Raw genomic sequence first — 26,197 nt, forward strand, 5'->3', positions numbered from 1 at the left:
TTGGACTCTGAGTAGAATTTACCACAAAAAAATCTCCCTATACAGGACGTTGGGCATGGTAACAAACAAATGCCCAGATAGTAATTATACTTTCAAAAACACAAAACTGTTCTCATAAAATCGTGTCCTATATAAGCCAAAAGGACATACAGTCAAATTATAGCCCTGCAGTGGCAGATCCACAGCTCCTCAGTGATAGGGAGCACTGGTGGCACAATGGTTAAGTGCTCAGCGGCTAACCAAACGGCTGGTGTTTGGACCCAGCCCAGCAGTTCGGAAGGAGACCTGCCTGGCAGTATGGCTCTTGTACAGTTCACAGCCTAGAACACGGGAGGGCCAGTCCTGCTCTGTCCCACGGAGTCACTGTCAGTCGACAGCCATTGCACAGCACCTCACAGCAACACCCTAGAACAATTGGCAGGTCTGCATCGATAAAGGACTAGGGTGCGCAAGAAGAGATTGGTTAACTTTTAATCATATGTTCTCACATCCCAGCCGCAGCCGGGCTTTTGAAAGCCGCTGCCACAATCCGTCTAAAGGAAATTCTGTGGTGGCAACTAGAGCCTTTTCAAGAGTCAACTACCTCCTGGGTTGAAACGTCAAAGTTTTAGATCTTCAAGCATTTAAGAGAAGAATTTTATTTTGAATATTTGAGCAAATTGATTCTGACACATAATACCCCTATAGGGCAGCAAAGAACCACTCCACAAGGTTTCAAGATGGTAAATCTATATGGGGGAGGCAATAGCCTCATCTTTCTTCCTTAGGGTGATTAATGGGTTTGAACCACAGACCTTGTAGTTACCATCCCAACTCTGAACCCCTCATGCCACTCGCCTTTTCATTCCTCAAGGTGCCTTGGTGGTGTAGTGGTTACGTGTTGGCCTGAGATCTGCGTGGTCGGCAGTTCGAAACTACCAGCAGCTCATTGGGGGAAAGACTAGCTTTCTATCTGAAAACAGTTACAGTCTCAGCAACCCACAGAGGGTCGCTACGAGTCACCTTAACTCAATGAGTGAGTATACTTCAAAGGAGCCAGTTGACCTCTAGTTGACTGACCGATAGGTATGTCCAGTAGAACTGTGCTCCACAGCATTGTCAATGACTCATCTTTCAAAAGTAGATGCCAAACCTTTCTTCCAAGATACCTGAGCGTGGATTGGGACCACTAGCCTTTTCAGTTAGTTAATGTTTAACTTTTTGAACAACCCAGAGACTCTGGAAGCCGGCAGTAGTACAACTTTACTGATATAAAATATGTAGCACTCTGGGGGGGGGGGGTTGTACCTTAAAATTAAAGGGACTCAAATGGAAAAGTATGCATCTCTTCCTGATTGGTGTGGCAAGGCAACCTGCATCCCATTCACCTAAAAGTTGTATTGTTATAATATAGGGTTAAGCGGGCTTACTAGGAGATAGTATCTTTTTTTCAATATGAGATATGAATTTTCCGCTCTTTCCCACTGTAAAAACTCTAGCGAATCATCAAAATCCTTGGATGAATATAGGAAGCAAATATTTGGAGCACATCTTTGACAAGCTTCACTAAGGATTCTTACCTAGGTGATACAAGTTCAAAACAGTGAATACTACCGTATGTACTTGAGTATAAGCTGAGTTTTTCAGCACATTTTTAATGCAGTTTTGTGGTAAAATTAGGTGTCTCAGATGCTATTCGTGTATATTCAAGTATATACAGTATTTTAAAAGTCATGAAAGGGTCTTTATTAGTCTATCTGTTAAACAAAACTGAAGAGTTGGATGATTAGTAATTTAAAGAATTAGATTAGTAATTAACAGAGGTATTAATATAGTTTAAAGCATAATTATTGCTCATATAAAATAAATATTAGGTGGGTCTCTATATGGAGGATAGCACATGATTTGAACATTTTACAGTTAGGAAAAAAGAAGAGAAATTAAAAAGTTTTATTTTGATAAACGTTGAGTCTTTCTTGCAGCACCAACTGTACTATTCAAAACAAACCAAGCCCACTCAACAACAACCATCTAGGACAGAACAGAACTGCCCCATAGAGTTCCCAAGTCTGTAAATCCCTAAAGAAGCCTACTGCCAAGCCTTTCTGCAGAACGAAACTAGGCAATATGTTATTAGGTACCATCAAGCTGGTTATGACCCATAGTGACCCTTTGCACAGCAGAATGAAACCCTGCTCCGTCCTGTGCTGTCCTCACAATGGTCCCAATCCCTGAGCCCACTGTTGCACTCGCTGTACCAATCAATCAAGTTAAGGGTCTTGCTGTCTTTTGCTGCCCCTCCACTTTACTAACCATGATGTCTTCTTAAGGGACTCATCTCCCCTGATGACATGTCCAAATATGTAAGAGCAACTCTCGCTCTCTTTGGCTCTAAGGAGCATTCTGGCCATACTGCTTCCAAAACAGATGTTTGGCCTGTCAGCAGGCTATGGTATTTTCAATATTCTTTGCCAACACCACAATTCAAAAGCATGAGTTCTTCCTTATTCATTGCCCAGCATTCATATGCACATGCGGTGATTAAAAATTATTCTCTGAGTCAGGCACACCTTAGTTCTCAAAGTCATCCTTGTTTTTTAACACTTTAAAGAGGTACAGCAGATTTGTCCAATGCAATATGTCATTTGATTTCTTAACTGCTCCTTCTGTGATCAGAGACTGTTAATCTCAAGAAAATAAAATCTTTACCAGTTCAATATTTTCTCCAGGTATCACAGTGCTATATACTAACTCCATTGTTAAGATTTTTGTTTCCTTTATATGTATGTTTGATATACATCAAAAAAAATCGTCTATGATCTTCATTGATAAGTGCTTCAAGCTCTCTTCCCTTTCAGCAAGCAAGGTGGTGTCAACTGCATATTACAGGTTGTTACTGACCTCTCCTCCAGTTCTTCTTTACAGCCTCATCTGTCTCCCACGGAGTGGCTTATAGGTTTGAACCATCAACCTTCTTCTTAGTCGCCCACTTGTGCCACCAGGCTTCTTATGCACACTGAAAAAACACCTTACAACATGCATACACCATCATTCAGACCTCTCTCTCTCTCTCTCTCTCTCTCTCTCTCTCTCTCTCTCTCGCTCTCGCTCTCGCTCTCTCTTTCTCTCTCTCTTAGTGGGACAGCAGCTCTCAGAAAAGTATATATGAATGTGGGGGGGAGGAAATGGTAGTGACCATGATGGAGCAGAAAGAAGGGCAAAATGTCTTTTATAATCTCACAAGCTCACTTAAAATTGCCTGCACGAAGTTTTGCATAGGGTTGTATTCCATAAATTTGTAAATTATTCTCCATGAAAAGGATTGTTAACTTTTCCTATGTTGTATTTGTTTTTGTCTCTCAGTTACATGGGAAACAAACGCTGGTGTGGATTTGTGAGTGATCCGTAAAATATCCTAAACATTGGTTTTATTCTATTTCCTTTAGGAAAATCACTGAAGGAAAGTGTTCTCCACAAAGCGTACTTATATTTTCTAGGTACAAGATAACAGTAATGTATATAATATGTGAGTACCACAATCTTCCAAATAGCCCATATAAGTAATCCTTGACATAAGCAAATATTAATTCTTAGAAGGACACATTCTTGGAAGAATGAGACTGTATGTCAATTAAATTTGATTTTCCCTTGGAAATTTATTCATGTTAAGTCCTTTCCAGGGGCTTAATGGCCAACCTTTCATTTCAGTAGTCCTAGTTAATCAACTATGAAAATATGCCAGATAAAGTTAGCATGTTTGTATTTTGGTACTTTGTTGAGCTTTGGTAGAGGAAGCTCTTCCATAAAGGTGTGCACTCTCATCTGAAGGTAATTCAATGTGCTTCTAGAACTCTGAATCAGTTGGCATGGAAAACTCATGTTTAAGTCTGTATTTTAGTGTCTGTAGAGAATATATTGTTCCCCCTTGAGGTACATATATATGTATCCTCGTTCCTGTTGTCATTGTTAGATGTCATTGATTCAGAACTGACTCATAGCAGCCCCATGGGCAATTGGAGGAAACACAGTCCAGTCCTTTGCCATGCTTACAATTGTTCTTTGAACCCATTGTTGCAGCCACTGTGTCACTCCATCTTTTCAAGGATCTTCTTTTGCTCTGCCCCTCTACCAAAGGATGTCATTTTTCAGGCACTGGTCTCTCCTGATATATCCAAAGTATGTGAGACAGAGTCTAAACATCCTTGCTTCCTAGAAGCATTCCCACTAACTTCTTCCAAGACAGATTTGTTTTGTTTTTGGCAATCTGTGGTACTTTCAACATTCTTCACCATAATGCAAATGCATCTGTTCTTCTTGGGTCTTCCTTGTTCAATGGCCAACTTTCACAGGCATAGAAAGTGATCGAAAATTCTGTGGTTTGGTTCAGCTCCACCTTAGTCCTCACAGTATCCTTCCTCCTTGCTTTTCAACATTTTAGAGAGGTCTTGTGCAAAAGATTTAGCCAGTGTAATGCATCCTTTGATCTCTTGACTGACTGCTGCTTCCAGGAACATTGATTGTAGATCCAAACAAGATGAAATCCTTGATAACTCCAATCTTTTCTCCATTTATCACGATGTTACCTATTAGTCTAGTTGTAAGGATTTTGGTTTTCTTGACATTGACTTGTAACCCTTACTGAAGGCTGCAATCCTTAATCTTCATCGGCAAGTGCTTGAAGCCCTCCTGACTTTCAGTAAGCAGGTTGTGCCACCTATATATTAGCAAGTTGTTAATAAGCCTTCTTCCAATCTTGATGCCATGTTATTCTTCATATAGGCTCACTTCTTGTATTATATACTCAGCATTCAAGTTTTTAGGCACCGTAATAGAGGAATAGTTTTATTTCCTGACTAATGCTCTCTTGAGTTTGAGGTATAATACATAGTTGTTAAATTAGTTTCCTTTTAAAAACAAGCACTGACATTTTGAGAAACCAAGGGAAGTCAGTCTTATGTGAAAGTTATCTGCAGGAACTACAAGCCCTCGGATGTAGTGAATCCTGTGAAATACACAGATCTCGCCTTGGGGCTGTCCAGCAGGAGCACACGGACAGGAAGCGGCGAGACAAGGAGCCGCGTGACCCTGGACTTGGGTGGCAAGTGTTGGATGAATGTGGTTTACAATTAGAGTTCCAGCGTGAGTCCAAGGAGAATAAATGGGCTTGATGGAGAAAAAGGCTAAAAAAAAACAAATCCAGAAATCCTGGGAAAGAAGGCTTATAAATTGAATGAAGATTGATGGGCAGTTGTGAGAGATATTACCTAGGAGCTTGTTGATATTCATGATTAGGCTGTTTACATTTCCAACTTCAGTCCTGGGTCCCATCCATCTCATCCCTGCCCCCATGTAGGAAATGTTGATGAGTCCCTCCATTCCTCTTCAAAATGTCCCATTCACTCCTCATTATGTCCTCCTTGTTCTCACCCTCACACTTGGAGTTGGCTTCTGGCTCTGAGATCTCTTGCATAACTGTTCACTTGGTTTTTAGAAGCACACATTATCTGTGATGGTTCAGCGAGGCCTGCTAACGTACCCGCGCCCTGGAATCTCAAATCCACACAGTCGAGGATGTGTACAGGTAGAGCTGCTGTTGGTTTGGTTGCACAGTCCATTGTTGTTGGCAACACAAGATTCCATTGAGCTTACCAAACACTGGAATTTCCAAGAAATGGCAGGGATATCCATGGAAACAGGAATAGCATGTGTGAGAAAGCCTTAGGAAGCCTTTGTGCAGACATAAAGCAATTGTCTGTTAACACCACAATAACAAACTTGACTCACATGATTCAAAGACTGGGCACTTGTGACATGGTGGCTGGAAATCAATTCTCACAACAAAAAGAAAAAAAAATCATTGATTTGCAGATGGTGTGTGTGTGTGTGTGTGTGTGTGTGTGTATTTATATGTTTTAGGTTTGGGCCAGAAAAAAAATTTAACTGAACGTAGCCTTTGAAAACCACTGCTGTCTTTCTGTGTGTGTGTGTGTGTGTGTGTGTGTGTGTGTGTGTGTGTGTGTGTGTATGTATTTATATGTTTTAGGTTTGGGCCAGAAAAAAAAAATTTAACTGAACGTAGCCTTTGAAAATCACTGTTGTCTTTCTTTTGGGGGGTTTGTTTTAAATGAGTGTAGATGCTCCCTTTTTATATTCACTCTGTTTGTTCTTTTGAAATATTTATGATGTTGCTATTTTGTGCTTGCTTGTGTCTTGAATGTTCTTTTTTATGAGCCGTATCTGAGGCTTACATACATCTGTAAAAGTTAGGTTTATTTTTCTATGTTGGAAGAAAGTAGAAAACTCCTTTAGTGTCAGCATTGAAAGTTCTCTAACCCATTAGAGAACAATATCCTCCCTTCCCATCACTGATTCATATTAGTGGTAGCATTTTTCTGTTTGCCTCAGGTGAAACATAAAGTAGGACAGACGGAGTCTTATTGATGCAACTTCGAGATGGGATTGAGCAATCAGTCCCTGGTGTACGCATGGTGGGAAAAAGATAGGGCTGTGTTCCTGCAAAGATTCACAGCCTGTATATGAGTTGTAATCCGTTTGATCGCAGTTAATAGTAGTAGTGGTAGTACTTCCCACTCTGACATTTTATACTGTAATTCCACTTCCACCACCTCTCGTTGAGCGCTGTGGCTCCAGATGTTGATGAGTTGATTCCGCCTCATGGTAACCCAGTATCTTCCCAGTAGAACTGTCCCATCGGGTTTTCAGGGCTGTGCCCTTTCAAAAGCGGATCTCCAAACCCGTCATCCAAAGCACTTCTGCCTGGGTTCAAACCAACATTTCATGTAGCAGCTGACTACATAACTAGCGGCACCACTCATTGATGCCTGATAATAACAAAAGGCGTCCAACTTATTTCTGCTGGTCATTCTACGTGTTATCACTAAGTGTTTGTAAACCAAATCAAACCAAACTTCCTACCATTGAGTTATAGCGACCCTATGGGACAGAGTAGAATGCCCCTGTAAGTTTCTGAGATTTTACCTGTTTGAAAGAATGGAAGACCCTGTCTTTCTCCTGTGGAGCAGCTGGTGGTTTTGAACTATGGGCCTTGTCGATTACAGCCCAATGGGTAACCAGTACGCCAACAGGGCACCTAAGTGTAAATTCACCATTTATTCAGTTAACTCATAAACAATCAGATGCTGTCAAATTGTTTTATATGTAGACCATTTGCTTAGTTTCCCCCAAATCTTTTAGCATTTGAATAAGACTAAAGCAATTTAAATCCTTTGACTGATAATCATTGTAAGTGGAAATTAGCTAACTGTTGTGGCTCTCTAATTTTTTGGCAATGCTTGTGGAATGGAGAATGGATGGCATATAATTGGATTATTCTTGAGATACTTACATCTAACTTGATTAAAGAAGCAGAAGCCATCTGAAAGTTTGCAGTCAAACATGTCTGAAGATTTAGCAAATGCTCAAAGTCCCCCTGACTTAAAATATCACCCAGATCACCATTTCTCTTAGGCAAACGGGAAGCTATTTATTTCTTAAATGACAAGGGAAAGTATGATTCTTCAATTCTGAGGGACTGAAACGTGACAGGATACATTTTGTTGAAAGAAAGAAGGGAGATAAAAGTATGAAATTCTGATCAGCTAGAACCTAAAAGAATATGTCAGGGATCAGGGAATCTGACAGATGGTAAAATTAATTGTCCCTAGTTCTTAAATGTATAGTATATGATATCATAAATCATACACCTGTCAATATGTATTACACATCCGAATGTAACTTATACACATTATTTTACTTGGTCCTAAAAAACAATGAAGTAAATGGGAAAAATACTATTTGTACCTGTTTTTCAGATTAAGGAAGGCAGAGAGAAACAGTTTAAATGTGGTATGTTGTTCCTGTAGTGAGTTCAGAATCCTACCTTGGTGAAATGTCCTGCTTTAGTTTTTAAAAAAAGAAGGAGAAGACGAAGAAAGTTTTCTATTTTAACATGTGGCTTACTCACGAGAAGTTTAGTAGGAGGAAGAAATATTTGCTTTCCAAATTTAAGACACAAATGTCAGATTCTTGGCACACCCGTTTTAGCAACAGTTGCCAAAATGTTAGCATCCTTGCTAACTTGCTCACATCATATTTCAAAAATGGATTATGGAGAACTTAGAGCAGCATCTTTCAGTGGGGTTAGTGGTATGTTCATGATTTTCTTTATGCTTAGGGGTAATTGTGTCATGTTTCGGTTATGCTATTGATGACTGGAGTAATACAATTATGATCCAAGTTGGGCATTTGTGCTCCAAAATTAAGGAATTCTTCTTAACAAATGTCAAATCAGTTGAATACTTATAAAAATATGTGATGTATGGATGTTAAAAATAGAGGTGGATTTAATTTATACTCTGTTCTTGAAAGGGCAAAAAAAATTTAGAGTGATCGCGAACAGACTGTACAGGGAAGCACAAGAGGCTTTCCTGAGATGAGAGGACTGTTCTGTATGCTGTGTGGTGACGATTGCAAGAATCTGTGCAGGCATAAAACTCATTTAAATGCATGCCAACAACAAAAGGGTCGATTTGATTCTATAATAATTTCAAATAAATATTTTAACCCTAAATGTAGACTAACTTTATCATAAACTTGTCTTCATTGGCTTTGCCATCAGCTCTATAAGCACATATTTGCATTATTAGGTAAAAATATTTTAAAGTTCAATTTAAAGTACTGTTAAGGAAGAAATAAGTTTGATACATGTTTTGCCTTCTTTTGGTGAAATTTCATGAAAATATTTGAAAATGCAATTAATTGTACCATTTGCCTAGTGGGGGCTGAAAGAAAACCCACTCCTCCAATATGCACAAACATCCACTGGGCCTAACCCTGAGAGATGGTGCCAACTCACCTGACCCCATCGAACAGAGTAGAGCTGACCCTGGGGTTTCTGAGACAGAAAGGAAGCCTCAACTTTCTCTCTTTACCATGGAGAGCCTGCAAGTTACAAATGTGGTTATCTGAATCTTCAGTTAGGGCTTGAGTATTTTTCCGGTATCTGAAATATTTCTATCAGGAAATATATAGGGAGAGATTTTTTTCTGCTTTAAATATATGATACCTCCCTATATATCTTCTCAAGGACTGAGCAGAATATATGATTGGAATGCAAGACAAACTAGAAATGCAGGATCCCTTGTCCAAGAATTTCAAGATAATCAACTTTATAATATTTCAGCCACCAAGCCCAGAGACCTTGTGTGTGAGGCAGCGTTCTCTAGAGAAACAAAACCAGGATGGGTTTATATAACAAGATGGAATACAACAGCCTATTAATCCACACAGCATACAGAGGGTGGCGTTCAACTCACTCTCATGGGGCAGTTAATATGCTGAAGGACCTTGCAACTCCTGGGGGCAGCTGGGCCAAGGTCAAGGAAGCAAACAGCGAAGTAGCTGTCAGGAAATGCAAGTTAAGTAGAGTAGGCCTGCACGCAGCAGGCACGGTGAGTTGGGCCTGAGTTGGGCCGGCAACAACAGGAAGATGAGATTTCAAGACATAACAGAGCTCAGCATGGTCGAAATTGTTCAAAATGGAGCCTCAAGGTGTAGCACAGCAAGGTGAAACCATCCACCATGATCCACTGGTTGGCTTGGTTCACCGGTAGCACAACACACAGTTGAGGCAGAACAGTTAACTCAGGCAGTAGCACGTTGGTCCAATCATCAGGGAGAAAGAGGAAGAGGCCCGCTTCAGAAAGCCATTTATCTCAGTTGCCTTCCAGTCAAACTGCAGCCTGATTGACAGGCTAAATCCTACCCACACTTTCCTATGAAAGCCATATTGGCACACAAAAACATCATAGCCTGGATGATGACTATAGAGCCCACATGCCCAAGAAGCTGACCTGTTGAAAGACAAATTTTAAAAAATTGTTACTTTATTCAACCCAAATTAATTTCCTTTTCAATTTGGATTTGAGTACTGGTTTACTTCTTTCCTGGTTGTATAACCTTAGACAAGTTAACTATTTTAAGAGTGGAAAACTTTAGGTATCATTGGGATATGAGGGGGTACCCGCCCCCAAAAATAGATAAAAGCTCTGATGGGCGGAGCTTTTGTAGTACACATCCCCCCACCCCCTAGGCAGGCAAGCAAGCATCAAGCAACTTGCTCTGAGTTAGTGCATCTAGTGGAATCACTGGGGAAGGTTCTCTCTGGTCGCAGTGAATTTCTTTTCATAAAAGCAGTTTTGCTTTTTGTGTGATGGCTGATTTAAGAGAACAGTGTGCAGCTGTGAGATTTTCTTTCCTGCTTAGGAAAAAATGCCACAGAAACTGTTGTGATATTGAACACAGCTTACAGGGATACCACTATGGGGAAAAATGAGTGGTTTTCTCCTTTCAAGAAAGGTGAAATGTCAATTGATGGCTAACCTCATTCTGGATGTCCGTCAACTTCCTGAACGGATAAAAAGGTCAAAAAATTGACACACTTCTCCTTGAAGACTGATGACAGAGTGTTGAAAACATGGGAAAGTTACCTAGACTATCTTGGAGCTTGGTTCAGTGAATTTTAACAGAAGATTTGGGAATGAGAAGGGTCGCTGTGAGGTTTGTGCCTCAGGCCCTGGGTGACCAGGAAAAGGAGCTGGTGTGGAAAGAACAGCTCCAAAACAACCCAGACTTTTCCCAAGGTCATTATTGGTGGTGAGACATGGTGCTATTCTTACGAGCCTGGAAGCAAACATCAATCAAGCCAGTGGAAGATGCCACCATTGTCTCCCCCCAAAAGCTCGTCCAGTGAAATCAAAGATCAAAATGATGTTCATTTGTAATTTTGATGTGAGGGGGATAGTGTGTAGAGGGAGGGTCAGGGAGGGCCAGCCCCCCACAACTAATCGCAATTGTACTGTTGAGATATATAAAGATTATAATAAAGCTATCTAGAGCATAAGATTGGAGTAATGGAGTCAGACACGTTTCGTGGTAGCATGCTCACCTCAGCCCCACTTGGTGGTCCATGTGGAGAGGGGTGGGGGGAGAAGAAGGGGAGCTGGACAGGAGAGGAGAGGGGAAGCTGATGAGAGGCCAAGAGGGGAGCCGAGAGAGAGCTCTTTATTGCTAACCCAGGCCTATATACCTTGGTGGGGGGGGGGGGGCGGCATAGAAGCCCCCTAATTACAGGTAAAGACATACGTCACAGGAAGGGGTTGTACTATAGGAAATACAGCAATGAGAGGGGGACAATCTAGGGATATACACGCAATAGGAAGAGGAGGGATTGGGGGTATACACGTGACTAGATGGATGGATCCTAGAATCAGGATGGCAGCCTAACTTTGGATGTCACTGAGCCGGTTTGACCTGTTCTCTGGATCTCCATAGAAACCATTATCAGTAGGGTGTAAACCCCAGCTATAGGAGCCAAGCTAATGGTCACAAGCCTTTAGGGAGAAGCAGCCCACTGTCCTTAACAGCAGGGAGCAGGCCCTACCCTTGGTGGGCCCAGACAGTTGTCTGGCAACTGACTGCCTTCAGGGAGTCATCTGACCTCCCACCATATGCTGGCAAAAAGCCTCTAAAATTTGGCATGTCTTTCGGAGAGACAAAGCTGGGGGAAAGTCTCTTTATAATCCCACAATAGTGCACTTGGACTTTGTTCCACCAGGTCAGACTGTTAATCAAGCTTCCTATTTAGAGTTTCTCAAAAGATTGCATAACAGTGTGAGACACCAAAAGCCTGATTTGTGGCTGACAGGGGACTGGTTTTGCCACCACAACAATGCACCTGCCTCAAGCAGCCATCTCAATGTGCAAGTTTGGGGCAAAAAAACAGCATGCCTCTTGCCCCACACACCTTCCTCACTGGACCTCGCTGCATGTGACTTCCTTTGGTTTCTGCTAATGAAGAGGGACATGAAAGGACAGCAATTTGATGACACAAGAGGTGAAGAAAAAAATGAGGGAGGTGCTGTCAGGCATCCAAACAGATGAGTTTGAAAGATGTTTCCAAGAATGGAATCGCAGATTTGACAGATGCATTCAGTGGAATGGAGAGTACTTTGAAGGGGATAGGGTGGTTTTGTAAAAAAAAAAATTTAAATACATAACTTTGAAAAAAAAAATTCCAGTTTTTGGTGGGTACCTCTTCATATTGCTTTGAATTTATTTCTGAGTTGAAATCTTATGTATTTCTAAGTGTGTATTTATAGGCAGTTTCATCAATAAATGGTGAGATGTTATAGGGACTAAATGAGAAAATATTTGAAAATCATGCACATTAAGCACTCATTAATACCATTTTTATTTAGGCATTTAGGGCCAAAGACAGGCTTTATGAACACTAACAAACCATGGCACAAAAACCTTTCTTTATCCAATTTATTAAAAAATTTAGAGAGCTCACCAAGGAACTCATTTTGATGTTTAATAACTCCAGTTTGGGATAATTTGATTCAGATTAAATATCACTTCTGGATACCACTCATGAATGGTAAGTATATCTCTATTTTTTTTTCCAAGTATGTTAAAAGTGAGACAACAGTCAGCCTTAGATTTTGGCACATTCCTTAGCTTAATTCTTTAAAAAATGCCAATGTCATGAAAGAAAAAGGATTGAAAAAGTGTCCCAGGATGGGAGCGATTTACAAAGAGCAGGCAACTAAGTACACATATGATCCTGGACTAAAGTAATTAGTTAGACAGCACTAGTGGAAAACTGGCAAAATTCGAATGAGGTCTGTAGATTAGCTAACAGTGTTGTATCTGTACAAGATTCTGGTTTTGATCACTGTACTGTTACCAGTAGAAGAAATACCGTATATACTCAAGTATAAGCTGGCCTGAATATCAGCTGAGGCACCTAATTTTACCAAAAAAACTGCATTAAAAATGTGCTGAAAAACTCAGCTTATACTCGAGTAGATACAGTAAGGGAATTGGATAGCAGAACACTTGGTGCTTTAAAAAAAAAAAAAGCTTTTCTTTAGATCTAAAATTATTTCAAAATGAAAAGTCAGGAAGGGAAAAGATATTGCATACTTGAAATATTCACTTTTTAAAAATCCTAACTTTCTTCCACTTTTGCCCCCAGTACTCAGAGTTTATCGTCATGCTTTCTAATCCTTGGAATGACATGTGGATTTAGTACTCTTTTCTTTTGCTTGTTTTATAGACAAAGTTTACATGGGACCAGGACAACTCTACCAAGACTTACAAAACTTGTTGCATGACTTGAATGTAATTGGTCAGATCTCTCAACTGATAGGAACCCTGAAAGGAAACTATCAGGTAATGATTCAGAGCAGTGTGATTTAAAATTTCATCACTTCTTTATAAAGGTAGGCATGTATCTCCAAGTTCCACCAACCCTAGGAATTCATTTTAGATCTTCAAAAGGATCTAATTGTATATGTTCTCACAGTTTGGGTAGGGGAGCAATTGAAATGGAACTCTTCTTGAATATTCTTAGGAACGTCTGAGCGAAAGCACACTGTGACTGATGCCTCAGCAGGCAGCATTCTTTGGCCTCCCTGAATTCTCCATGTTTTAGCTTTGCTGTTCTTCTCACCCTTTGGATGATGCTATTTTACTTGAATATTTAAAATGTATACGTGTATTTTCTTTGCAGAACTTAAACCAGTCTGTAGCCCATGATTGGACATCAGGTTTACAAAGACTTATTTTGAAGAAAGAAGAAGAAATCAGAGCTGCTGATTGCTGTCGAATTCAGTTACAACTCCCAGGGAAGCAGGACAAGTTAGTAGTGACTTAAAAATGAAACTTTCCTGGTCAATATAGAGAAAATTATTCTTTGTCATGATTTTGTGTGTTTTCTTGGTTTGGTGATTATATTGGACGGGCAAGATATGTAACTTAATTTAATATGATGGAGCACATTTTATAAAATGATTGCTTTTCTATTATTTCTGGCAGGTCTGGGCGACCTACTTTCTTTACAGCTGTGTTTAATACATTTACCCCTGCCATCAAACAGTCTTGGATCAACAACTTGCAGATGGCTAAGCTTGCCCTTGGTAAGAGTTCGTGATTTAAGCTAAATGAGGCATGTTCGAATAAGAGACAATGTACATTTTATAGTCCTCTGGAGAGTTTTCTACAATATGATGAAATATAAGAGGATAAAAATCATGGTTAGAAGTAAACTAAATGATGGATTTATCCATTAATCTGAAAGTAGGTTTTAAAAGGCAAAAATTAACTCCAGAAAAAAATGATGTTTAAAACGTTTATATTATAATTTGGGAGTTGTAGGGGAAAAGTGTTGAATTTTACTGTAAGAAATATTAACATGAATTGATACTATTCAGCTGAAGTAACAGCCTTCCCCCGCTGGCTCCTAGTTGGGCCTCCAAGCCCTGGGTTCGGTCCAGGCTGCCTTCCAGCGCCAGAAAGGCATTGCCCTCCTGCCCTCGCTCTCCTATTCAGCAACATAGAGGGATTGAACTGACTCACGCTGAAGACCTTTCTGTACTAAAAAGAAGCCCTGTAGCTCTATCAGAGATGGATGTGCCTTTATAATTATTTTCTTGCACCCTGTGTCCCTCTTAGCAATGCTGTTTTGGCTAATGAGATAGATGGAACCCATTCCTTGCCTTGGACTTGTCCGACTCGTAGGGACCCCTTGGCAGAGTGTAGGGTATCCAGAGTGTCCCAGGCTGGAATATTTAAGAAAGTAGACGTCTTTCTCCTGAAGAATGGTTGGGCTTGAGCCATCAACTTTCCAGTTAGCAGCCATTCTAAAGTATAGCACCCCTATAGGACAGAGTTGAGCTGCCCCATAGGGTTAGGGTTTCTAGGCTGTCAGTCTTTGGAATGGAAGCTGACTGCTACAGTCTTCTCCCATGGAGTGGCTGGTGGATTTGAACCCACCCCTCCCCTGGGCTCCTTCTAATTTGTATATCCCCCACTCCAAACCCAAACAAACCAACTGCTGTCAAGTCGATTCCAACTCATAGTGATACTATACAGGGTTTTAAAGACTGTAAATCTTCACAGGAGCAGTTAACTTCTGGTTTTGAGCAAGAGAGCTTAGGATTAGTAGCCCAGTACTCAATTCACTGCACCTCCAAGCCTCCTTGATATTACATACACAGAGATAAACCCATTACTCGGAATGGGGCTCCTTGTGGTGTGTGTGTGTGTGTCTGTGTGTGTGTGAAGGGTAAAGAGAGATTCTCTTTCAGTTGTAGGGAAACAAGTTTTAACAGAAAAGACAATGCTAAGGAAAATGCAGCAAAGAACTGTGACCATGATTAGTGGAAGGGCTTTTATTGTGAAATGGAACCCTTCCTGAATTTGACTGTGTTCAATTGAAGAGGAACTTAGCAACAACTTAGCTACTTTCTCTCTTCCTGAATAATTTGGTGGTTTATCAAGTTAGGTTCAAGGTAAAGTAGCAGACAAGTAAATGCCTCCCTGTCTAAAGAGAATAGGTTTAACCTGTAAAGAAACCCTTTTTTAATCTTTAGCTTTAGTACATGATCAAAACTAAAGGACCTTTGGGATTTGTAGCCAGCTGTTTCTTCATTTTGTTATCCTTTTAAAATCTCATATGGTGTACCATGTTAACAATTTTCTGTGGATATCTCTGGTATTTGAATTCAAGCTACACAGTTGCCTTGAAAGAAAAAAATCAATCCTATGTGATTTACAGAGAGAGACATGCTCAGGCACCCGCATCCCTGCTCCTACCTGCCCTTTAGCACAAGCAGAAAGATGGGGTGGTCCCTGAGATGTGTGCTGTGGTGCTTTTTGAAATGAGGCAATGGATATGCATATTTACATCTCTGAAGAAAAGATTAAGACCCTTAAATTCACTCTTCTCCAGAAATGAAACATTTAGTATTCCAATCTTCGGGGGAGAGTTGGAATGTTCTATTGGTATGACATTCCTGAATTTGCAGGTTACGTTAAATGCAAATCAAGTCCTCTCTTTGCTTATTTTCTCTTGGAATACAATTGCAGAGGAGGAGAACCATCTGGGTTGGTTCTGTGTTGAAGATGACGGGAATCAAATCAAGAAGGAAAAGCACCCTCTCCTTGTTCGATACATGCCCGTGATGGTAGCCAAGCAACAGGAGTTCAAGGTAAAGGGCAGTCGTTTTCTGTTGCAGGTTTCACCTCCACTCATGCTTTCATTTTATGTACTTAGGAAATTACTCTTAAGAGACATAATTAAAACCATTATCTTTCAAGGTCACGTATTTTGAGAACTTCTAATAGATTTAGAAATAATTTAAGATTATTTTAGCTTAAAAAATAAAAAAGATTATTTTAGCTTAAACCCAGAAAGTCACCTGTCTGCTAAGCTGCTGACTTTGAAGCCTGTTCCTAGTGCTCACTCCCTGCAGGACACTGCAGTATTAAAACTGTGCTGCTGCAGTCAAGGCATTCGTAGTTAAACAAGGGAGGCACCTGGTTCAGATTTGTCGATGCTGTTATGCTTTCGCTTGGCAAAGGGTTGCTAAAAAGAGATCATAATAGAGGCCTCATTTCTTCTTGACATGTTCCCACTCTTGCCAAAGCAAGACTCCATCATAAAAGGAGGGTTTTCTTGAAGTGCTCTGTTGTCAATTCAGGCACAAGTCGATTCCCTCAGCCATTCAGTGACTGTCAGTCATAACGTCCTTTTCATTAATAAATAAGTAGAAACATTTTTATTTCTCATGTTTAGTCTCTGACCAACTCATAAACTTGAAGGCTGGGAGTCTCCCATAGTTCCTGTGACTATGCAAGGGAGAAGCCACTCCATTGGAAGCTGTGCCTTTGAAACGCACCAGTGAATGTGTATATTTATATCGCTTAAGGAAAATCCAGATACTTAACTTTACCCTTTTCCCGAAATACAACATTTAATACTCTAACCTTAAAAGAGAGAGAGCGTGCCCTCATGTCAGAACGCTTGCTGCACAGTGTGTCCCTGGGATGGCTGTGACTGCGGAGAAAATGTGGAGAGAGAAACGTGCATTCCCTGCAAGCTTGCTTCTATCTCGCAGCGAACAAGCCTGCTGTCTGACATGCTCCGTGACAGCAGTTCTCAGCTTGACCTTTGGAGACTGAAGAACAAAGTACCAATGCACAAAAGTGCTTACATGTTTGCCTTTGAAAGGCTCATTTCTGAGACCTGTACTTTAATCTTTGAGGTTTTCTGTTTTAATCTCTTATAAGCAATGACCTGTTGTGTCTGTGGTTACATGTCCAAAGTATAATCATCCATCACCGCATTATGTAGTCTAGACGCCTCCTAATTCCACATAATATGTGGCTGTTTATTTGTGTTTCGTTGTAGATTGAATGTGCTGCTTATAATCCTGAACCTTACATAAATAACGAAAATCAACCAGATTCATTCTCTGCAGCACATGGTTTCCTGTGGGTAAGAAACTTTGTTTTTCCAATGGTTTTACTGAGAGATGTATCACATATCATTTATAGTTTCATCGTACTCCAAACGAGTTGTAAATACATCACCACTGTCAGTTCTAGCGCATCCGCCTCACTCCTGGATTCGTTACTTGCTCCTCAGTTCCCTCCAACTTCCCCCTCACCCCGTTATCCTCAATCAGCCATCCAGAAATGCGTGTTTGTTTTGATTGATAATCCGTACCCATAATGAGAAAGATCTATTTCAGTTACTCAATAAAATCTTGTCATTTCACGTGTGGCCCCGGCTATACTTATAAACATGAACCCTTCTTGTTAAAGGGTTCTGGTTGCTTTTGGAGAAGATGTTCTGAACAATGTGATTCTTTATTTTTTTTAATCTAAAAATTTGCCAGGCTAAATTCAATTCCCAGACAGCTTATTTAATATGAGAATAATTTCAACTTTTTTCAATTCAGTGGTTAAATTGCACTGGCCTTTGTTTTGCTTTCCCCTGCCAAGACATTGTTAGCTTGTTAGCACTGGAAACTTAACCATTGAAATGAACTTGTTCCCAGTGAAATACAGCATTCAAAATTCCACTGCAGCTGCAGCAGGCACTTCTGGCTCTAGAAACCTGAGCTGACATTCAGCGCTCCAGAGTTTAAAGGCTCTCCCCTGGCTTTCTTCTCCTGGCGTTCTCCGTCCCTTGCAACCCCCAGGACCAGACCCGGATGGCTCCATGCTACTTTTTAGCCTCCTAACCAGATTTTATTTCCTTCACAAAAATCCTATCATTATATCCTATGCCAATATTCGGACTTGTCTTGCGTTTTGATAGCTAAAGTCCCTATTTTGGTGATGTTCTGGGTTGAGTGTTAAAACAGGAGCCTGTTGAATAGAGGATGTGTACCGAACCGAGAGCCCTGTCACACAGTGTCCACTGGGAGGCTAGAGGCCTGAGCCGGCCAGCCGCTCCACGTGAGAGAAGGCCGCCAGGCCCTTCTTGCACAGAGACAGCCGCGTCAAGCCGGGGGCAGTGCTACTCGGACGTGTGCCTCCTTTGAGTGAAATCTACTTGAGAGCACTAATAGAATAGATAAGGAACATGAAGGTTTGTTTTGGGTTTTTATTTTAAGAGATTGTACTTTTTTTATATTGTGAATTTTAAAAAAATCATTTTATTGGGGGCTTGTACAACTCATCATAATCCATACATACATCAACTGTATAAAGCACATTTGTACATTCGTTGCCCTGATCAGTCTCAAAACATTTGCTCTCTACTTAAGCCCTTGACATCAGCTCCTCATTTTTCTCCTCCCTCCCCACTACCCCCTTCCTCATGAACCCTTGATCATTTATAAATTTTGTCATATCTTACACTGTCCAGCGAAACAAAACAAAGATCCCAAACCACGACCACTTCAACCTCTAAACAGTAGAACTGCTACTTAGAATTGACAAATGCCTCCTAGTTCTCCAACTGAGGGACTGGCACCTTTGAATCACCAACCTGTTGGCTAGCAGTTCACTGTTTGATGACGGCATCACCAAGGTTCCCCTGGCATGCTGTGCTGATGTTCAATGCCAGGGACTCACTTTGGGGCGTATTTTTAAATATTTTTTTAAAGATTGGTTTTCTGATATTAAAAGATACAAGTAGTGTTAAATTATAAATAACATAATAAGTTGCATTTTAAAGACTGTAAACAATGTATGGGTAGACCTTTATCATTTACAGGATAAGTCAAACAATATTGCTACAAAACCGTAGACACATTTACGAAACAAAATGTCAAAATGTGAAGCTATAGTTTCTCAACAGAACCTTTACCAAACCAGTACATTTCTGAAGGCAACATTCCATCGCTTTATCCCACCCCTGAAAAATCTTGTGCTCTTCATTTTAAAGCACATCAAAATGACAGTTTGGAAGGCCTTGAGGGAGTCAGGTTGTGTTTCTTTGCAATTTTTTGTTTGTTTGGGGAGGAAAGAGCAGTCCAAGAGGAGGAAAAAGACAATGTGCATGACAGGAACAGGGCTGTCACATAGATGCGGTGCCGATGGTCAATGAGGCTCTTCCAGGGCAGCCTTGCTGCCTTCACAGAAGAGGGAGGTCCATTGGCAGGATGGAAAAATTCCTTAGCACAACTTTCTTGGACTTTTCCTCACCAAGGAAATTTTCTACTTTCTTAAACGTTCATTATAAGGTCCCATGATTGTCTGTGTTCTTCAAGAAAATCTATTAAGATTACCCCTTTATGAATCCTAAAAAGCAACCACACATCAGAACCTTCTGAGTTGTCCTTTCTGCCTTAAATGTAACTGGCCCAGGAGGTGATCCCCTCAACAACCATTGGTTTGATTGGAGCTTTTCATAAGCCCCCTAACAAGACCGGAGAAATGTGCTGGGTGATAGAATATGTCTGCAGCCACCCACTAACCACAGGCATGTTTAAACCCATTTAGTGTGGGATAATCCCATGCATATATTAGCTGGAACCCCACTAGCAATACTTTTTGCCTTCCCCTCTTATAATGATAGGTGCATGAGTTTTAAAGCATGCCAGTGTGATTTTCTGAAGCCTTTATTACATGTATTGCAAAAGGAATGGGACACCATCGGCAGATTGTTTAGATTTTGTTTTATTTTTTAAGCTTGTTGGTTCTCATGAAAATTGTTTCTTGTCATTGCATCTCATTGACGTTTCAGTATATTGAGAAGAGATGATTGTACATCTATATTTCCTTTTTTTTTTTCTCACCTCTCTACTCCCTAACTTAGATTGGAAGTTGCACCAATCAAATGGGTCAAATCGCCATTATCTCATTTCAAAATTCCAACCCCAAAGTAATTGAATGCTTCAATGTGGAGTCTCGCATCCTCTGCATGGTCTTCATTCCAGTGGAAAGGAAGCCTACAGAGGCTAACTTGCCCTCTGATTCTGAAACTGGAGCTGTGAGCCCGCTAGATGTCCCGACGATATGTGTGGGGACGGAAGAAGGAAGGTAGTGTCCATTTCACTGTTTTACAAAGCATTGTGATCATCTGTGTCTCCTTGGCAATAAAACAAGGAGGAGCCTACGATGGAAAGTAATCTAATCTGACATAGGAAATAGTTTGTGTAAGAATTATGGGATAGATAGGGAAATTGGGGGCAGGGAGTGCACTGCACTCTGAAATAATGAATTAGGCCCATGGAAATCCGTCTAGGAATTTCCCAAACAGCAGAAATGATAACTGTTTCAGTGGAAAAGTTTTAGTTTTAGCCTATGGTTTGCTGCTGACATTTCTATTTCTAATAATGCTTTTTAAAGTACTTATATTTCAGAATAAAGCAGTACCATATTCTCTTCTATACTTATATTAAACATGGATACATGTAAAAGGAAAATTAAAATTATTTTCCTGATGTAACTTTCCAAGGCAAATAATAGGAAGAACTAATTTTCTATCACCCATAATTTCTCTTCTAAATTTCTTTTTTAAAACAAAAGAATGAAGTCATAGTAATAACCATTTTAATAAGGAGGAATTAATATAAAATAAATAAATTTAATGGATACCCTGATTCTCTTCATTGCAAACAAATATATTTATTAGTTTTTACTTTTGTCTTAAAGCATTTCCATTTATAAAAGCAGTCAAGGCTCAAAGAAAGTGAGACTTCAGCACTTTTTCACTCCTGAGAAGTCTACAGTCATGAGCTTAGCCTGTACGTCGCAGAATCTGTATGCTGGCCTGGTCAATGGGACTGTTGCCATCTATACAAAAGCCGAAGGTAACTAACTCACATTATATTGGGGTGTCTACATATCAGCTGTATTACCGATTTTCTGTTGGGTTCTACGCTGTCACGTGTTTCACATCCCTGACCTCACTCCCTTTTTGGAGCTAGCATATAACTACCTCTCTCACTCCCAAGACATGGATGTGAAAATAATAAGATGCTGTTTGTCGAACACATAATGAAGTGTTTCAAAAGTCAAACTGCTGGCTGGCTTCTTACCATATTGCAGAGGATAATTGTGAATGCACGTCTTCCCCTTCAGTTGGCGGTCATCACACCCTCCCTGCCCTGACTCGAGCCTGTAAGCATTGCTCTTCTTTTGATGGAGAAGGTGGCAGCCTTGTCCTAGAGGCTCCCGCATCTCGCAGGCTCCATTCTCTTCACCTCCAGGTGTTACTGCTTTGACCTGTCTTCACCAGCCCATTCTCTCTTTACCAAAGAACGCCTTCCACCTGGTCTGAACTGTCACTTCATACCTCAGGCACCTGACATCTACAGTTACCCTCTCTTTCTCTACCTTCTTCCTTTTCTCCACCGCTTTCTGCTGCCTACCTCCCACCATTGAGTCGATTCCAAGTCATAGAAACCACCATATAGGACAATAGAACTGCTCCCTAGGGTTAAATCTTCTGTAAACGTAGTAACCCACGAAGCTACCAGGACTCCTCCTTCTGCTTATGTTTGTAACTGCAAATGCTAACAGGCTTTCAGGAGTCCTGATGCCACTGTGATTCAGCGCTTGGCTACTAACCTGCAGGCCAGGGCTTGAAAGCTGGCAGCTGTTCTGCAGGAGAAAGATGTGTTCTGTTTCCATGCAGATGACAGGCTCGCAGCTGCAGAGGGGCGTCAACTCTGCCCTACAGGTGGGTGTGTGTTGCAGTCAACTCAGTGGCAGTGAGTTTCTAGTGCTAGAAGCTGCTCATATCTGCAAGTTTAACTTCCTGTTCCACACTAAGAACAGTGTGGAATATAAAATATAGAACAGTTCTATATTTTACCCCCGTTAATCCTTACAACAACTTTCTGAAACCACGGTTCTAAAGCATGTCTATTATTTGTGGGAGCTTTGCATCTTTTATGGGTTCCTGTTTTTTATAAATAGCAAGTGATTGTGGAGTGGCTACTTAATTATTTAGCTACTTACCTTAATACTTTTTGCATCTTTCTCTTTAGCCATCTGAGCCCTCTGGCCGCCAGACCGGGTTGACCCCTGGCTTTTCCTCTTGTGACAGTTTCCTTCCATTTTCTGTTTTGACCTGTCAGACCTGTCTTTCTTTGCTGGTCCGTTTTCTTTTGATCCATCCTGGGTGTGCCCCTCATGATTTGAATTCTCTGCGGATGCTTCTTATGTCTCCATCGCTGAAACCTCATGTTCTGGTCCCATGTTTCCACTTATGTGTCCTCATCAACCCTCAGTGCTATCAGTTCTTGATCACATGCTACCTCCTTAAAGGGTTAAACATCAACCAGTTCTCTTTGGCCCAGTGATTCTGTTTTTGATGCTTCCTGGATCAATTCATATTTTGCCCATAGAATCCTTCAGCTTTTCAGCTTGACTTTTTCCTTCAGTTCTTTCAGCTTGAGAAACGCTGAGCCTGCTATTCCCCTTCAGCTTTCAAACGCCAGGCCTTTCTAACTTCTGCTCAGCCCTTCATCATCTCTCCGTTTCACTTTACCTTCTCTGCGTTCTGGAGCACATTTCAGAATCTCTTCTAACATCCACTTTGGTCTTTTCTCCCTTTCCTGTCTGTTTAACAACCGTAAGGTTTTTTCATGTGCGATAACCACGTGTCGTTCTACAGTGAGGTTGGTCTTAGCTCGTTAATGCTCAGTGCATCAAAACTACTCATGAGATGATGTCTAAATTCAAGTGGGATATACTCAAGACCATAATTAGGCTTTTGTGGACTAGTTTTTTAAATTTTGTTCAGCTTCAGTTTGAACTTCCATATAACAAGTGATCATCTGATGAGCAGTCAGTTCCTGACCTCTTTTTGGCTGATGATATTGACCTTCTTCATATGCCCTTCCCACAGGCTTAATTGATTTGAACCCTGTGTATTTTGGCAAAGTTCACATATATAGTCATTATGTATATTGTGGAGAATAGGTATTGGTGACAAGTAAGTCACTGGCCTAGTAGAATTCTATCATGAAATCCCTGCCTTTATTTCTATCTACCAGGCCATATTTTCCAACTGCCGATCCTTCTTTGTTTCCCACGTTAACATTCCAACCACCAGAAATTATCAGTGCATCTCGATGGCATGTTAGATCAGCTTCACTCTGTAGAAGTAAACATTTTCCGTTTCATCATCTTCGGCATAAGATCTTAATGTATACAATGGTGGCGTGGGAGAGCTGGTGCATAAAGTTGGGTATCTGTCCTTTCTTATATGACTATGACTAGTATATCCTTTCACCGTCAGGTGTCCCTCAGGATAGAGCTTGTTTCCCAATGCATGCAATGCTGCTCATCACTGCCCGCTTCCCAGTGGTCGTTAGCAGTCCATTCAGTGCACTAAGACCGAGAGGAACTATCTTAATGTAATTCATTGCGTTTGGGACAACTTGCTATTTTCCTTGGTTCATACTTCAGACATTTCATGTTCCAATTTTATGTATGTCACCAGCTGTTTCCTAGCATTTTGAGTTGTGCCCCATCCACAAGTGAAAGTCCCCGAAGCTTTCCTGCCCGACATCAATGAGGTGGACTCTACTTTCAGGAGGCCTCCCTTCCCCGGTCCGAGTTTGAGTGCCTTCCCTCGCGAGTACTCGTCTGGCAATGTCAGGTCACACAAGGTTATGCTGCACAGCAGGGCGTTGTCAGGAGCCCATACTTTCAGAAGTGGATTACCAGGTTCCCCTTCCTAATCTGTCTTAATTTATAATCCTGAGAGCATATGATTTTGATCACTAGTGCATATATGTACTCCATATGTTGAGAAGTATGAAGAGATTCTCTGGAAAAAAAGGCTCCAGGAATTATCAGATTACAAATTAAAATGTCTCAACAAGCTGATGAAGTACTAGAAATACTCACTAGTTTATGCCAAGAACATTGGAAGACAGCTGCCTGGCCAACTGACTGGAAGAGGTCCATCTTATTACCTATTCCAAAGATAGATCATCAAAAAGAAAGTGTAAATTATCAACCAAACAATACTAATATCTCACACAAGTAAAATGTTGTCCATGAAAACCCAGTTATCGTTGTAGCAGCACATCCAGGAACTACCAGAATTCAAATCAGATTCAGGAGGGGACATGCAATAAGGGATGCTGATACCAGATAGATCTTATCTGAAAGCAGAGGATAAGACAAAAATGTTTACTTGTACAGAAGGGTCACAAGGAAGAGAAAAACCAGTCAGGGTGCGGTGTAGCACTGATGAAATACACAACGTTCCTCTAGTTCTTTAGCGCTTCCTTCCCCCCCAACTATCATGACCTCAATTCTACCTTACAAATCTGAGTTGACCAGAACATGCACCCTGCTACAGATAAGAGCCCACAACACAGGGAATCCAGAATAGATAAACCTCTCAGAGCCAACAATGGGAATAGAGATACCAGGAGGATAAAGGGAAGGTGGGGGAAGAAAGGGAGAATCAATCACAAGGATGAATATATAACCCCCTCCCAGGGGGACGAACAACAGCAAAAGTGGGTGAAGGGCAACAGAGGATGATGTAAGATTTGAAAATAATAATCTATAACTTATCAAGGGTTCATGAGGGAGGGAGGGGGAAAATGAGGAGCTTGTGAGAGAAACAAATCCACAGAAACTCATATGTATAAGAGAGAGTTTTATATAAAGGTTAAGTGCACATCAGGTAAGCATCCCAACCCAGTGCTGCCCAAGGCCACAATTCCACCATGAGCCCATATGTCTGACACCAATCCACAAAGTCCTCCTCTATCTCACAAAACACACACAATGATGCCAACTTCAGGAGGAAAGCCGAATCAGTGAACATGTAAGCATCTCAGCACTGGCAGGGGTCTCCACATGGCTGCTCCAGCATCCAGGGCTGCATCAGGGTAGGTCCACGTGGCTTCTCCTCAGGGATATCTTGAAGGAAGTGAGCCTTGCCAGCTGAATCAGGGAACTGGCAGCTGCACCCTGGTCCGACCATCACAAAGCAAGAGATCCAAGAACTAGGAAGGCGAGGCTCACTGAGCCATTTATCTCTCCACCCTTCAATTAACCCCACATGTTTATCAGCCAGGTTGGCACAATAAACATTAACTATATCAGAGCTGTTATCAAGGGCTCAAGTAGAAAGAAAATGCTTTGAAAATTATGAGGCAGCATATGTACAAATGTGCTTGACACAATGGATGAATGTATGGAATGTGGTAAGAGATGTAAGAGCCCCCAATAGAAATATTTAATTAAAAATAATAATAAAAGGCAAACATGATACCAAAAAAAAAACCCCATACCAATAAACCACTAATAAAGACAAGTACAGGAAAAAACAAAAGGTTTTAAAATTGATTGTGGTGATGATTAAACAACTCTATTTAATATTTTTAAACTATTACATTGTAGGATACATGAATTACATATCAATAAATGTCTTAAAATCAAATAAAAATGTACTCATAGGAAAACAAATGTTTACTTGTATTTAATTAACTATGCAAAGGTGGTATTCAGTGGTGTGGACTCCAATCAATTATAGATAGCCTTGAGAAGGATGGGAATTCCTGGACATTTACCTATGCTCATAAGGAGTGTGTACAGAGATGGAGAGGGAGCCATTCAGATGGAACAAGGGGATGGTTGCAATCTGCGCAGGTGTACATCAGTATTGTGTGCTTTCACTGTACAACACATTGAATCTGTATGCTGACCAGGTAATCTGAGAAGCTGGATGGTATGAAGACCATAGGTTTAGACCTGAAGGAATCGTTAATAACCTGCGATATGACACAACCTTGCTTGCCGAGCATGAGGAGAACTTAAAGCACTCTGATGAAGGTCAGACTATAGCCTTCGGTGTGGGTTAGATCTCAGTGTAATGAAAACTTAAATCTTCATAACTGGATCCACAGACATCATG

At 40.8% G+C, this 26,197-nt stretch overlaps 1 protein-coding gene across 7 annotated transcripts in view; it reads left to right on the plus strand.

Moving 5' to 3' along the window:
• ARHGEF10 (Rho guanine nucleotide exchange factor 10) overlaps positions 1-26,197 on the plus strand; it is a 231,747-nt gene that overhangs the window by 163,580 nt on the left and 41,970 nt on the right. For 6 of the 7 annotated variants that reach the window (XM_004707747.2, XM_045286714.1, XM_045286715.1 and 3 more), the window contains 7 exons: positions 13,121-13,236; positions 13,577-13,704; positions 13,882-13,982; positions 15,934-16,055; positions 17,258-17,344; positions 20,120-20,343; positions 20,959-21,116. In XM_004707747.2, the coding sequence (XP_004707804.2) occupies positions 13,121-13,236; positions 13,577-13,704; positions 13,882-13,982; positions 15,934-16,055; positions 17,258-17,344; positions 20,120-20,343; positions 20,959-21,116 (936 nt within the window). The remainder of the gene's footprint in view (positions 1-13,120; positions 13,237-13,576; positions 13,705-13,881; positions 13,983-15,933; positions 16,056-17,257; positions 17,345-20,119; positions 20,344-20,958; positions 21,117-26,197) is intronic. The other variant, XM_045286716.1, reaches the window with a different exon arrangement.

Source organism: Echinops telfairi, unplaced genomic scaffold (genome assembly GCF_000313985.2).
Source record: "Echinops telfairi isolate 266 unplaced genomic scaffold, ASM31398v2 ScPeMD7_9;HRSCAF=40, whole genome shotgun sequence".
Lineage (NCBI taxonomy): Eukaryota > Metazoa > Chordata > Mammalia > Afrosoricida > Tenrecidae > Echinops > Echinops telfairi.